At 47.3% G+C, this 15,000-nt stretch overlaps 1 protein-coding gene across 1 annotated transcript in view; it reads right to left on the minus strand.

Annotated features, from left to right (window-relative positions):
• Positions 1-15,000, minus strand: part of nid2a (nidogen 2a (osteonidogen)) — a 52,038-nt gene that overhangs the window by 29,386 nt on the left and 7,652 nt on the right. The window contains exons 4-14 of the mRNA XM_080423055.1: positions 8,297-8,398; positions 7,987-8,126; positions 7,661-7,793; positions 6,992-7,315; positions 6,412-6,502; positions 4,142-4,181; positions 3,863-3,972; positions 3,573-3,706; positions 2,757-2,868; positions 1,759-1,959; positions 761-988 (exon numbers count right to left, since the gene is read on the minus strand). Coding sequence (XP_080279181.1) covers positions 761-988; positions 1,759-1,959; positions 2,757-2,868; positions 3,573-3,706; positions 3,863-3,972; positions 4,142-4,181; positions 6,412-6,502; positions 6,992-7,315; positions 7,661-7,793; positions 7,987-8,126; positions 8,297-8,398 — 1,615 coding nt within the window. The remainder of the gene's footprint in view (positions 1-760; positions 989-1,758; positions 1,960-2,756; positions 2,869-3,572; positions 3,707-3,862; positions 3,973-4,141; positions 4,182-6,411; positions 6,503-6,991; positions 7,316-7,660; positions 7,794-7,986; positions 8,127-8,296; positions 8,399-15,000) is intronic.

Consider the following 15,000-nt stretch of genomic DNA (forward strand, 5'->3'; position numbering starts at 1 on the left):
TCCCATCTCCAACTCTCTCTCTCTTCTTTCTTTCCTCTCTCCCTCTCTTTCGCTCGTCTTTCTTTCCTCCCTCACTCTCTCCCTCTCTTTCGGTAGCTTTCTATTTCAGCATTATTTCTATGCCTCTGACTCTACAAGCTTGCCCTGATGCTTTCTCTCTCTCTCTCTCTCTCTCTCTCTCTCTCTCTCTCTTGCCATCTGTCTCAGCTGGAATGGTTTACATCTTCTACATTCTGGTCAGGAGAGCAAGGCCAGAACACTTGTATGAATGTGTGTGTCTGTGTGTGGGGGAGAGAGAGAGAGATACAGGTGGGAATTATGGCCCCTCTCTCCTCTTACACAAGAGATGAGGTCAAGTGGTTACGACAAGACAATTATCAATCAATCAATCACTCTATCAATCTATCTATCTATCATTTACCATTCACAACAATGATACAGAGTGGCTCTGATGGAAACAACCCAGACACAGAATTGCGAGTACAGAGTGCAAGTGTCATTACTGATGTATTTTAAATGTTCTTCTGCTTCATTTCAAAGTTCAGTGGACAGTGTGTGTGTGTGTGTGTGTGTGTGTGTGTGTGTGTGTGTGTGTGTGTGTGTGTGTGTGTGTGTGTGTGTGTGTGTGTGTGTGTGTGTGTGTGTGTGTGTGTGTGTGTGTGTGTGTGTGTGTGTGTGTGTGTGTGTGTGTGTGTCTGTGTGTGTGTGTGTGTGTGTGTGTGTGTGTGTGTGTGTGCGCGCGCGTGTGTGTGCCAGTTACCTCCCACAGGTCCTATCTTGTTGGTGATGGCGTAGCGGAGGATCCTCTCCTCCTTGACGTACATGACGAACACGCGCTCCATGGTGATCTGCAGGGTCTCCGGGCTCTGCCGGTGGTCGTGGCGACAGTCGCGGTACGTGATGTTCTGCCGCAGCTGGAAGGAGAAGGACTCTGAGCCACGTTCGGCGGACACCACCGAGTACTCACGCACCGAGGTGGAGGTAGCCACTGGATGGAGAGAGAGACAGACAGAGTTTTTATTAGTATGCCTTTTTCACGCTAAAGGAAGGGATGAAGCATTTGTGCACTCAAACACGCCAAAGAGATGAGTAAAAACATACAAGAGACAGCAAAAAGCATCATGTTTTGTTAATGTTTTCAAAGGACACCAAAGCCTGCTCTTAAACGTACAGAAACAAATGCATGTAACATTATCTGTAAATAACGTACGACTATCAGCACATTCACTAGATCCTGGTTTGTGCGCCCCATGTTTGGGTCCTGAATCAAACAAGCTGGGTGATGACTGAGGTTTTATCACAACTCCAGTGTGAGACAATGAGCTACTGATGATGATGGCCAGCTATAATTTACTGCACTAAGTATTCCCAGGCAACACAGAGAAGAGGTGCCTGTTTTGCAATCTCATTAAGTCAGCTGTTTGGCGTTAAAGTTATACATTAGCGACTTACAAAGAAGGAAAACGTTAACCACTTAAGCCCTGTAATTAGTAGACCGGATTCCCGAGGCCTCTATATTAGGTTTTTGCTCAACCCTAAATATCTTCAACGAAAATAGCCGACGTACAAGCTCACAACGCATGGCATTGCGACACGTTGTGAGCTTGTAGATCTGCTATTTACGCCGCACACACCCCCTTGAACAGGGACGTTGTGGGGGTTCATGCGGTTAAATAAGCACCAACTTTAAGATCAAACAAGAGAGTGAGACAGAGACCTAAGAAAGGAAGATACAGTTATAGAAGATGGAGTTTTTACCTGAAGGGTAAAACTGGTACGTCTCCTTGAAGGGCTCCATTGTGACAGTGGCTCCTGGGGGCAGGAAGGGCACGGAGCCGCTGATGACCGTGTCCACAGTCAGGTGGTTGTGGTCGTCCAGGCCGCGGCCTGTCTGCATGACTGACAGACGCTCCTGGCCGGGATGGAAGATCACCTCCGCATGACGAGTGAACTCTGCACCTGTTGAAAGATCAATAAAATAGTTAGCTCTTCATCTATCCCCTCCATCCCACTAGCCTGCCTATCTGTCTGTCTGTCTGTCTGTCTGTCTGTCTGTCAAGGGAATCATTTCTCTGGGTTCAGAGCAATAGTGCAGCAGTGGTGCGCCGTTGCATTCATTAAAGTTGGGACTTGTGCTTTTGTATTTACACAATGGTTACATCTGTATGAGCACACACACATACATACACACACACACACACACACACACACACACACACACACACACACACACACACACACACACACACACACACACACACACACACACACACACACACACACACACACACACACACACACACACACACACACACACATACAGCTGCTTCCTATTACAGAGGGGAGGTGAGGGCTTCATATCACATCACATCCCTGGAGACAACACAGCTGGCTGGGAGACTGAACACACACACACACACACACACACACACACACACACACACACACACACACACACACACACACACACACACACACACACAATCTTTACCACTGATTTTGAAAGCTGCTTGGCTGTTGGTTAATACCAAGGCAAACAGCCAACCAAACAAAACTCCTACACAAACATTCTCATGTCCACACAGACACACACACGCACACACACGCGCGCGCACACACACACACACACACACACACACACACACACACACACACACACACACACACACACACACACACACACACACACACACACACACACACACACACACACACACACACACACACACACACACACACACACACAGCGTGCTTACCAGTGATCTTGAATCCCCCTTGGCTATTGGGCAGCTCCAAGGCAAACAGCCAGCCGAACAGCTCTCCTATTGGTGCAACCGGCATCAGAGCCCAGCCCACTGGCTCAGGGACCTGACCAATCAGCGGTGAGGAGAATGTCGGGAGGTTAGAGAATTGGTTATGACAGATTAGGGAGTTAAAGAATGGTGGGGCAGGAACGAGGAATGCAAAGTCAATACCATTTCTTATGTAACTCTTAAACCATGCTTTTCCCAAGGCAGACACAATCGATTCTGTTCAGCACAGTGGTTCCATCTGCACACCCATAGAGTTACAGATCATTTGGGTCCATTTGGAATCCCCTCAAGGAACCAAGAGGGTCCCTGGACCCCACTTTGAGTGAACACATTAATTATTTTCATAATAAAAGGACTACACACATGCAAGACCACCGGTGTGGTGCTTAAGCCAGTGGTTTGTGTCAAGGACGCCCAAATTGATACATATTGGGCCACGGACCCCCATTTGAAAAGATTTTGTGCCAGCGACCTCCATAACAAAAGATCTGTCCACATATGTCGAGACATATTAAAAGTATTAAAACCCCTTTTTTTAAAGAAATCTTTGGGCTTTTTTCTGCCTTTATTGACAGTCCACAGTGAAGACAGACAGGAAACACAGAGAGAGAATTGGGGAGTGACATGCACAAAAGGTCCGGCGGGCTCGGGAATCAAATCCGGGACTCACTGTCAGGCATCAGAGGCTATGTGGTAGCCTCTTAACCACTCAGCTATCGGTGCCCCCAAAAAAAACTTTTTCTAAAGAAAGCTTCGTACCTCGCTGATGGCCGTGTACGCCCGTCCGTCTCCGACCACGATGTAGGCGTGGAGGTCAATGTTGTTCAGGTCCACGGGAGTCGTACCCACGGACACTGTCCCAATCACCTTGCCGCTTACGCGTTGGGGAGCACCTAGGGAAAGTAGACAGCGTTTACACACATCAAACACATGGGTTCTCCATAAGAAAAGAACATTGGAAGTTTTATGTTGCCTTGTAAGCTTGGAAAAAGCCATCTTAGTTGGCCGTGCGCGCACACGTGCATGTGTGTGTGTATGTATGTACTGACCCTCAGGTAGACAGTGTCTTCCGTTGCCGTAGAAACCAGGTTGACAGTGACAACAGAAGCCTGTGGCGTAGTCGGTGCACAATGCATTCTGGGAACACTGCTGCTGGAACCTGGAGTGATGCAGAAACAAAGAGAGGAAGGACGGAAAGACCAATAAATACACCAACATGAAACCAGAACAACCACTGACTGTATGAGTAAATGAACGAATGAATTGAAGAGCCAACAAATGAATACAACTTGAATGGCACAAATGTCAATAGGGGATGTCATTCGAACCTCGCACACGTCTCCTTGTTTTCTGTGCTGTACTGAATCACTGAAAGAGAGAGAGAGAGAGAGAGAGAGAGAGAGAGAGAGAGAGAGAGAGAGAGAGAGAGAGAGAGAGGTCAATACAATAAAAGTATCATAAGGTAAATGAAAAAACAGAGGGCATGACTGAAAGGACAGAGAGGAGACGAATAAGGACAAAGGAGATAGGAGAGTAGGAGAGAGAAACGAGAAGGATGGCTGGAAACATGTGGCCAGTGGTAATACACTCACGTGCGCGCGCGCGCGCACACACGCACACACACACACACACACACACACACACACACGCACACACGCACACACGCACACACGCACACACGCACACACACACGCGCACACACACACACACACACACACACACACACACACACACACCCACATACGTCAAGACACAACTTGGAGAGAACACAGCTGTTGACTGACCCCCCCCTTCTACCCCCCACCCACACACACGCACACACACACACACTTTAGGCTCCATATAGACATACGTGCATTGTAAAAAAGGAAACGTTCCACGTAATGTAAAAACACTCTTAAATCTGAACCATAATGGAGTGGGCTGCGCTGTGCTCTGGCATTCCACTAGCTAGGTTCCCAGCCTGTAATCTGCGGACCTCTGAGGGGGCCTTCAAATACACATAGGCCCCATTTTACTCTCCGCTGTATGACGGTATTGTGCGGCAACAACTCTGATCTACAAGCTGATCTACAATCTCGAGACACGCTGCAAGCTTTAAGATCGAAACATTTTGCTATTTTTGAATATTGAAAAACGTAAAAAAGACATGCCCAAAATAAGTGGTTTAGTGGCAGTGATATTTTCCAGAGATGTATTAGAAACCCTAACCCGAGAGGACAGAGTCATTAATGGATCATCTCGGATAACTAACGGATATTGACAGATTATTTCTGACCCTGCGTGCATCTGTACCACTTTTATCTGACTTCACTGACACTTCTGGTAACTAATGCAGCTTTGTGGCCGACAGAACAGGAGCTAAACTCCTATAAAAGCCATTCATCCACTGGGCTTATTTGCAATAACACTGTTTGTTTCAGCTTCCTCTTGCAACATTCAAGCTGTAGGAGCTGAACATCATTCTTACTGTATGTGGCTCAAAGTTCAGAGGGTTCATTCAACACCCACCAAAACATATATCGTCGCCGTCGGGCGGAAAACCTCGTATCTTTCAACTCTGTATGTTTGTAAATTAACACCCTGGCCTACTCCATCATACAAGAGTGCCACAATTTCTTTTTGAAAATAGACGATCTACAAGCCGTTTGTATAAATGCTTTTAAAAAAGGAACGGTTTTGGACATACAAGGTTTTCCACCCGACGGCAACAATATACAGTATTATATACGTCTAGCAAAGCACAGCCCTTCATTCAACTCTGCTCTAATTTGCTCTACCTTCCCCCCCCCTCTCCCACCTCTCTCTCTCTCTCCCCTTCCTCTCCTCTCTTCCTGTTTTTGGCAGACAGCTGTTAGGGGATCAGAGCTGAGCATTCCCTCATTCTACAGGGGAATTATAGCCACCCACAGCAACACACACGCACGCGTACACACGCGCACACACGCGCGCACACACACACACACACACACACACACACACACACACACACACACACACACACACACACACACACACACACACACACACACACACACACACACACACACACACACAGACATTAACCCTTATATAACCAGGTGAGTTGAAGAACTTGTCTGTATTTATGGCAACAGCTTAGAGAAATAGCTGCAGCGGAAGGGAGGGTGACAAGCAGACACACACACACACACACACACACACACACACACACACACACACACACACACACACACACACACACACACACACACACACACACACACACACACACACACACACAAGCTGCCCAGCACAACCACACTATTGTAAGGTGGGCCTCTAAGCAGCTCTGCAGTATAAGTGCAGCATAAGTGCCTTGCTCAAAGGCACTGTTAAGGGAAGGAAGAGCGTTTACCAGGGATGTCACCCAGGTTTGAGCACATTAGTGGCTGAGCTTAAGTCAATTGGGAGTGACCTTTGAGGGGGACATCCTATATATTTGACCTTAGAGATCAACATTATGCCCCCCCCCACACACACACACACACACACGCACACTCACTGCTATCTGCATCTATGCACAAAAAGCACTTTGACTGTCACTTCCGCACACAAATTCTCATTCTCTCTCTCTTACCTCCGGTGTCAAAGTTGACGTCATCCTCATCTACGCTGACAACGTGACCGTCACTTCTCGGGGGGTATACGTCCACAACCTCCAACGGAGTCTAGAGCAGGGTAGAGGGGTAGGTGGGGGGGTGTGTAGAAGGGTGAGAATGGGGGTGATTTGAGGTTCACTCTTATCCTTTTTACTAGCGTCTAGTGATAGCTGATCAGAGATCTCCGCCTACTGCTTTGAAAACTATACTGATCCCATCCCAACATCTGCCGACCTTAAGTCTTTGCGTATGGTTTTGTCACCAGACAGAGATGGGGGCAGAGATCTCTGATCGTCTTGCAACAGTGCAGTAGTAATGTACAGTAGCCGTATTTGGCTGTACAGTGTACACCAATATTACTTTTGTAATTTAAATACAAGACAAATAATTGCCAGCACTCCGAAGTCCTTCTAGTACTTTTAATTAATGAAACAAGGCACCGGCAGACAGGGACAAGTTTCAGCGTCAAGCCTGCATAGTTTCCAGGATATTTGGGGCGATGATAATCACATCTGATAATCACGGATAAATTGAATAAAATAAGACTGGTGGCTGTACCTGCGGCTGTGTAGTGCCTCTCTCTGGTTGGCTGGCCGGCTCTGGGGGAGGAGGGACATAATTCCTGCCCGAGGGCCCAGACTCATGCCTGGGTTCAGGGGTCAACGGCCTGGAGACCTCGTCGTCGTTCAGTCCTCCGGTCACCACTGAGTCAGATTCCACCACGGGGGAGGAGGGGGCTGGGTCCTGGCGTTCTGGCTCGGGGGTCTCTGGGACATCGTTGCCGGCGAGCGCAGGCTCGAACTCGGGGTCTCCCTCTGTCACGGGGTAATCGTCCTCGAACACTTCCTCGGGGTAGTCGGCGTACTCGGGCGCAGTGGAGTCCTAGGGATAAGACAAAAACGAGGAGGGTTCAGACCACTAGCAGGCAGAAAAGGTGGTCAAAGAAACATTGATTATTGGAGGAGGAATTATAATTTATTCATATTATTGAATGAATAAAACGATATTTTAACCGTATGGTAGAGTATGTTAATACAATATAACTAGCGTATCTGCAGTGGTTGAGGGTGGTCTCCCTACTCTTCCATTGAGAAATGTACACCCTTTTGTTGGATAGGACACCTACTGGTCTATGAGTAGTACTGAGTGATGCTCATGTGTGCAATATCCCAGGTAGGACGTCAAATTTGTCGATTGCACCTTTAAGTAGAGTCTTAAATATGTTACCTGGGAAAGGCCGTGCCCTCTGGAGGGAGGCGTGGCCAGAAGGCCGCCCACGGATGCTGGGACGATGTTGTCGAAAGAATAACGGTTCCCGATGTGGAACAGCCAAACACCTGGAACTCCTGTGTTTCCAACCCTGAGAGAGAGAGAGAGAGAGAGAGAGAGAGAGAGAGAGAGAGAGAGAGAGAGAGAGAGAGAGAGAGAGAGAGAGAGAGAGAGAGAGAGAGAGAGAGAGAGAGAGAGATATTGGAGTTAAAACCTAATTCAGCAGTCTGGTTTGTTATAACACCATTACTGGAGCTAGTACTTACTACTGTAACACAACTTACTGGTAGAGGTTTTTGACACTTTGTTGGTCGGTGGTCACGCTGTAGTGAGGTCCTTCTGTCCGGGAGAAGAGCAGGTATGTGACTTCCCCTCTGCTGAAACCGACTCTAGCAGGCAACTCAATCTCCACGTTATAATGCTCCTGGACAAGAGGAGAGGACATATAAACATATAAATTAATACTGAAAACAGCCAAATTAATTAAATTATCTCACTATATATTAGCACGGCGCTGCGCCTGCAACACGCTCACACAACGATATAAAGTCATTAAGGATGACACCCAGCAAATGCCTTGAGCAAATAGTTTACCTTAGGTCGCGTCCCAAAGAAGTTCAGGCCATGTTCAGGGTAGAGGAAGATAGCGTAGGAGTCAGTCTCATCATAGGCTATTACTACCTGGAACGTATTCACCTGGAGACAGAGAGGAGAGGAGAGGAGAGGAGTTGATTAATGAAAACACCAGTGTGAATCCTATATACATTCAGCAGTGGCAGGCCATCCCAGGGATAAAACATATATTCGCTGTGGAGCAGAAACCTTGTATCTCTGTATTTATTTATTTTTCAGAAAGGAATGCCCTATTTCATACTCTGTCGAATGATAGTGTCGCGCGACACTTTCTATCTGCCTGACAGTGATATTTCCATAAAAACAAAACAAAAAAGATAAAGACGCAAATTAGGAGCAGTGTGTCCACTGCTTGCTGTGGGCTGTTTTCTTATATTCAGAAAGGTATGGCCTTGCTGCCTTGTGTACTCTGTGTGAGGAGTCGTCTTGACACGAAGATGTTATTTGTCCTTTTGCTCCTAGTGAAATGTCCTAGCAGTCTGAATATTCCTGTAAGCTGGCCCGGTATTTATTGTACTTATTGTTATGGGTACAGCTTGGCTCTGTGGCATGGGCCTCTCTTATCTAGGTATGTGTATAAATATGGTCCCAGCCCTGAGACAGAGAACTACTTGAACACCCTGTGTGTGTATAATGTACTTCTCCCATGACGCCTCTCTTCTTCTCATCTTCGCCTCACACTTTTAGTTTGTTTTTAAAGGAAAGCCCTACTGGTAACCAGCATTTGTCTGGTGGGCTAATGTAGCCCCAGTAGATCCAGTGCCTTATGCAGCAGTGTTTGGCTGGCCTGGCGGTGAGTGTCCCTGCCTCCAGCCAGGAGGTATGAGCTCACCTCCTCGCCTGCCAGGGAGAGTTTGTGTTGAGCTCAGCTCTTGACACACACTGTACATATTTAAACTTCACACCTCTCCTGATGCCTCAGTCCCTTCCTCATACACCTCTCGCTCTCCTGTAACTCCAGCCCTCCTCCCGTTTCACCCTTACTTGTAGCTCACGCTGCTTGTGATGCTAAGACGAGGTAGTGATTTCTCTGGTGTATTTTGGGACCACACGCGGTTGATAGCCTAAAACGAAGGTATGGCGACTAGCACCAACAGCAAACCATGATTCCACTCAACTTGAATGCAATGCATATTGAAACAAAGACATCTCAAAGGCTGTGGAAAATATCCGCTAAGCCGATCAATAAAACAACACATTCTGACATATCTGAATGTCTGAGCCTTTCACTCTCTGGACATGCAGAGCACATGGGGAAGTGGTATGTCTGAGCAGCACGAGCACTCGTCCTCCTCGCGACAGAAATTCGGAGGATTCGGGTTAAACATCAGTGAAGTTACCCTTTTAACGGGTCTTGAGGTATGTACAAAAACCCAATGCCAATAGCTGTGGTTACTACTGGTCCATGACAGGCATGTCATCTGTCTGGCTACTTGATTTAAGATCATTCATCATCTCTGAAGTGGTTACCACAACAAGCATTTAAAAAAAAAACAGTGGCTTAGAAAAGAACTGCATTAGATTAGTAATGCATGGGACGCATAGACGAGACACAAACGTATGAATTCCCTCAGGAGGAATTGGGATGTTGTTTGCATGCTGTCTTTGATGTGCTAAGAGCAACACTTTGTTACCGAGTGTAAAGGAAAAAAACAGCCTCCGCAGACACTTCCCTATGTGTTTACAATTACCATCTTGGTGAGAAATGCCGTGGGAATTGCCGAATGTCACCCGCCCCCCCGCCACCCCCACCCACACACGCTCCCAGACTCTTAATCACTTTATATCACAGACCCCCCATCTCCAAAATCAAACAACTCCCACACACACACATACACACCAAACATCCATGCCTCCAAGCTTCCATAACATGAGGTGACAATATGGCATAACATAAGGATAGAATTAAAGATAATAATGCCCTTACAATATTTAGACAGATCTAACCAAGAATGACCCTGCACACTCTGGAAGATCAGGGTTCAAATCTCTTGCCATGGTTTTCTCACAGAGACTTAATCTCTAGAGTCCCATCTGGACACTTTTTCTTCCTGAATTAGAATTGTGGTGGGGTGGGGAACTTTCTGTTTGAATGACAGATTACAAGAACTTTGAGTGGTAAGTATAATTGTGAATGAAAGATTTGAGAGCACCCCCCTTTAATAGATCCAGGCTCATTAACACAAATAAAGCACCCAAACATAAAGGGCAGACATTGGGAACCCAGTTCTCATTAACCATTTAAACCCAATATAGTTTGTTAGTGTACACCAAATAACGAAATAATAATCTACAAGCTCACAACGCGCAGTGATGCGTTGTGTGAGCATGTAAATCTGCTCTCTTTGCTTAACGTTGGCCTATTTTTTACCGAATGTCCACCTATGTTCCCCAAACGTTCGCCTGTTTATGTTGAATGTTCGGCCTAATATGACACGCTCAGAACAGGGACTCTAGGTCAGGGTGTACTGTATGTGGTTAACACATCATAGTAGTTCTCTAGTGATGTGGGAGACCCGAACATAAAGAGTGGACGTATGTCTTGTCACACTGGGACCCCAGCACTCATTAAAACACCATAATACTCTACTCAGGTCGTGTGGGAGGACCACTATACATACAGACCCAGGGCCCGTTGAGGTTTTGCGGCCCACGCTTGAAGAAACAATGATTTGACGAATGGAGGGAAAACTGTGGTGGGTGATCCCACAATGTTTTCCTCTGGGACAGAATCAACTTTATCTCTCCTCAAGCGCACGCGCACACGCACACGCACACACACACACGCACACACACACACACACACACACACACACACACACACACACACACACACATCCCCCAGCCCAGATGTTGCCCACCACCACAGCTGTCTTCCTGTATGTGTGTGTGTGTGCGCGTGCATGCGTGCGTGTATGATCTAGTAATGATGTCTTAGTTGGTGCCATGTTGTAATATCACCATCAAGGTCGTTCAGACACACAAACACATGTACAGCACAGACAAATGCAGTGGCCCTCCCCCAACTTATGTCCACCAGACTGTGTGTGTAGGTATGACAGCATGTGTGTGCGCCTGCGTGTGTGTGTGTGTGTATGTGCGTGTGTGTGTGTGCGTGTGTGTGTGTGCGTATGTGTGTGTGTGTGTGTGTGTGTGTGTGTGTGCGTGTGTGTGTGGTTAATTGTTTACACCAACATCTTTAAGTCATCTTGTGTTGTTTGTGGGCGTGGAAGGTCTTTATAGCCCCCAGGCACATTGTAATTAGTATTGGGGGGGTCTTTCCTCTTGTCTGTGTCTCAAGCGTCGTCTGTCTTTCTTGTTTCATTCCATCCCTTGCTTTCCACCGCTCTCCTCTCCTCTCCCAAGCCATTGACAAAACATTTTTCCTCCCTTTTCAATCTCCCTTGCTATACATCTTGGTGACTTAAGTTTAACCACTTGAACCCCAACATGCCTATTCTGGGGGGGAACGTTCGCCAAAATAGCTGCTCTACAAGCTTGTAGATCGGCTATTTCTGCCGAACAGATTTGGTGTAGACGTTAAAGAGATATGGTGCGATCTTTCAATTCAATTCGATACAAAGGGGCTTTATTCTTGGCATAAGAAACATACGTTGTTTACATTTCCAAAGCAGTTGTGAAATAAAACAATCAAAACTAAGAAATGTGCAATTAAAAAGGAATAAAGAAATGTGTTTCATCTCCTTGCTGTTCCGTGTCTCTAATTTCCTTTGTCTCCCCCACTTATTCCGTCCCTTCTGTCCCCGCTATTTTCTGTCTGTCTGTCTGTCTGTCTGTCTCTCTCTCTCTCCCGCCCTCTTTCCAGGAGGTGGAGAGAGGGTGAGTGAGGCAGAAAGGGGGAGGTGGGGTGGAAGGATGGAGGGATGGAGGGGACAAAGACATGAAAGGAGGAGATACTGCTGTTCTTGTGGCAGCGGCGGTGGAGAACATTGCTTAATGGACGAGACATTGAGAGAGTAAAGACAGAAAGACACACAGGTAGACCAACGGAGACAAGGATGCAGACAGAGACAGAGACAGAAAGACAGAAAATTATGGACAGTTCTGCTCGTTTCATTTTGGGCAACTGTTCAAGTCATTTCAGATTACAGTATTTCAGCCGTAACCACTTAATCCCTATACTTCTACTACTTCACTGACCGGTGTCCCGCAGGGGTCTGTACTCGGTTGGTCCCCTCCCTTTTTCCCCTCTACTCCAAATCTCTTTGCCGGAAATAGCTCCGTTGCGATGCGTTTATGAACTTGTAGAGCTGCTATTTTGGCGAATGTTCGCCCATTATGACATGTCCAGAATAGGGACACTAGGGTTTATTTGCAGAAGGAGCGAGTGCATTCTCCGGCAGCGGCAACAGCCGCGGAACGTCCGCGGAACTTCCGGTGGAGGAGCGGCAGCTCCCGGCAGTGACTGCCGGCGGTGGAGCGTCAGCTGCCGGCGGAGCAGCGGAACTGCCGCGGAAACTGCCGGTGGAGGAGCGGCAGTCGCGGAACTGCCGGTGGAGGAGCGGCAGTCAACTTCTTTTTCCGCCGATAAAGTATAGTTTTGGACCATGACGGAGCCGCGCCGAATCAGCAGACCTTGAGGCCAAGGAGTCGCGCCCGAGCGCCTCCAGGCGCGAGTGCCCGCGACGACCGGCCGATGGTCTGCTATTCGACTAAGCGGCGTCCGAGTTATGTACCGATAGGCACAGAATCGTAAATAATATTAGTGGGGACTGCGTTACACAAACGCAGCACACTCCCAAAGCTGACGCCACCGGCAGCTCCAGCCGGCGCCGCCGCCGCCGCCACCCGCCACCGCCACCGCCACCGGCAGCAGCCGCTGCCGGAAAATGCACTCGCTGTCCCTCTTTATTTGGTTAACGAGCGGTCACAGCTTTCCCTCTTTGACCAATACAAACTCCACTTGTCTGTCTTTGAGTGGGCCGAGCAAATTTAACAAGTTTGGTTTGAGTCGGTGGGGGGGGGGGGGGGGGGTCCTTGAGTCCTTCACACTACGGGATAAATAACGCTGATCGACTGGCTCCGGTTGGCGATCTTCAATGAAGTTTAAAGTGGGAGGAATTCTCATGAAGTGTGAAACAAGCTTTATCTATTCTATCCTGACGGAGCACTGTGTGTGTGTGCGTGTGTGTGTGTGTGTGTGTGTGTGTGTGTGTGTGTGTGTGTGTGTGTGTGTGTGTGTGTGTGTGTGTGTGCGCGCGTGTTAATGAAGTGGTCCTGGTGTGTTTTACAGACCCACAGCTGGAAGACAACAAATTGCAGCCAGCACATCAAAGGACTTCAGCATGTCTGCTAGTGTGTGTGTGTGTGTGTGTGTGTGTGTGTGTGTGTGTGTGTGTGTGTGTGTGTGTGTGTGTGTGTGTGTGTGTGTGTGTGTGTGTGTGTGTGTGTGTGTGTGTGTGTGTGTGTGTGTGTGTGTGTGTGTGAGAGAGAGAGAGAGCTCAGTCTAAAGCAGTTTGAGGACGCTCTTTAAACAAGGTGTGACAAAGTGGAGGGGGAAGAGGGGGAAGACGGGCAGCAGGGGAGCAGACATCACACATGCACACACACAGTGTTAGGGCCACAGTGAACTGGCTTTTAGGGGCTCAAGTGGGTGATAACATCAGTGCTGAGGTGACGTTTGTCCTTCTGAGACCTGGGTCGTGATGTCCTTGTCCTGATAAGACGTGATCTTCACAGACATGCTGTCTAGGAACCTGAGCTTCCATACAAAGACCCCACAGCTTGGGGTCGAGCATTCCTGTGTGCTTTCTTTTTTTCTTTACCATTTTAGACCGGAAGATCTCACAACCTTTTCTGGATTAGGGCCCACTTTAAAACCTCGAAAGCGTTTGCGGCCCACCCATCTGGCCACTTAAGACGGCCTGCCAGTGGCTAATCCACAGATTTGGAGCCGCTGTTCTAGACGCATTTGTTACTAGCTTAAACGAATTCAAGAATCACCAATTCAGAGAATTCCTGCATCAGTAAAATAATCTACACAAGTATGAGTGGATCGCTAAGTATTAATATCTCAAGTGAGGACTGTGGAACAGATTTTCTCCCGGTCGGTAATAAAGAATCTATCTATGTACAGTCGAGAGAGACAGGAAGAAGGAAAGAGCGGGGGGAGGGGGTTGACATACGACAGAGACATTGACTATAATTGTAACACAGATCGTGGTGATTATGCGGTACAAGCAATAAGTGGTTTAGCCATCGGTTCAAGTCAGGGTTGTAGTGTTGTGGGGACGTCTACTGCAGTGACGACTGTGTCCAATTCATGTGACAAGTGCTTTGCATTTGCACTTTCACCGCACTATGTTCTAATCCCAACCAAATGTTACAGATCAAGGTGCTACGAGTAAAGACCCTGGAGGGAAATACTAAGTGTGCCTCGAAGTTTAATTTAGCCGGGTTTACCGTAGTCAAGTATTACGCATTTTGTCTGGTTGATATGTCTTCATTTTATGTCATCTTAGTTCTTGAGAATTTAATTTAACTTTAGGTCCAACTTGGTTTGCGACAGTTCAATTGAGTTTATGTCGGTCAATGCAGTTTAGTATATTCCACCATAATTTTATTGCATACTTTAGCTAAGCTTAGTTTTAGCTTTAGTTTAATCAAATAATACTTGAGGTTAGGCAACCTTACCCTTGACTTAA

Source organism: Gymnoscopelus braueri (assembly GCF_963280865.1).
Source record: "Gymnoscopelus braueri genome assembly, chromosome: 24".
In the NCBI taxonomy this organism is placed as follows: Eukaryota; Metazoa; Chordata; class Actinopteri; order Myctophiformes; family Myctophidae; genus Gymnoscopelus; species Gymnoscopelus braueri.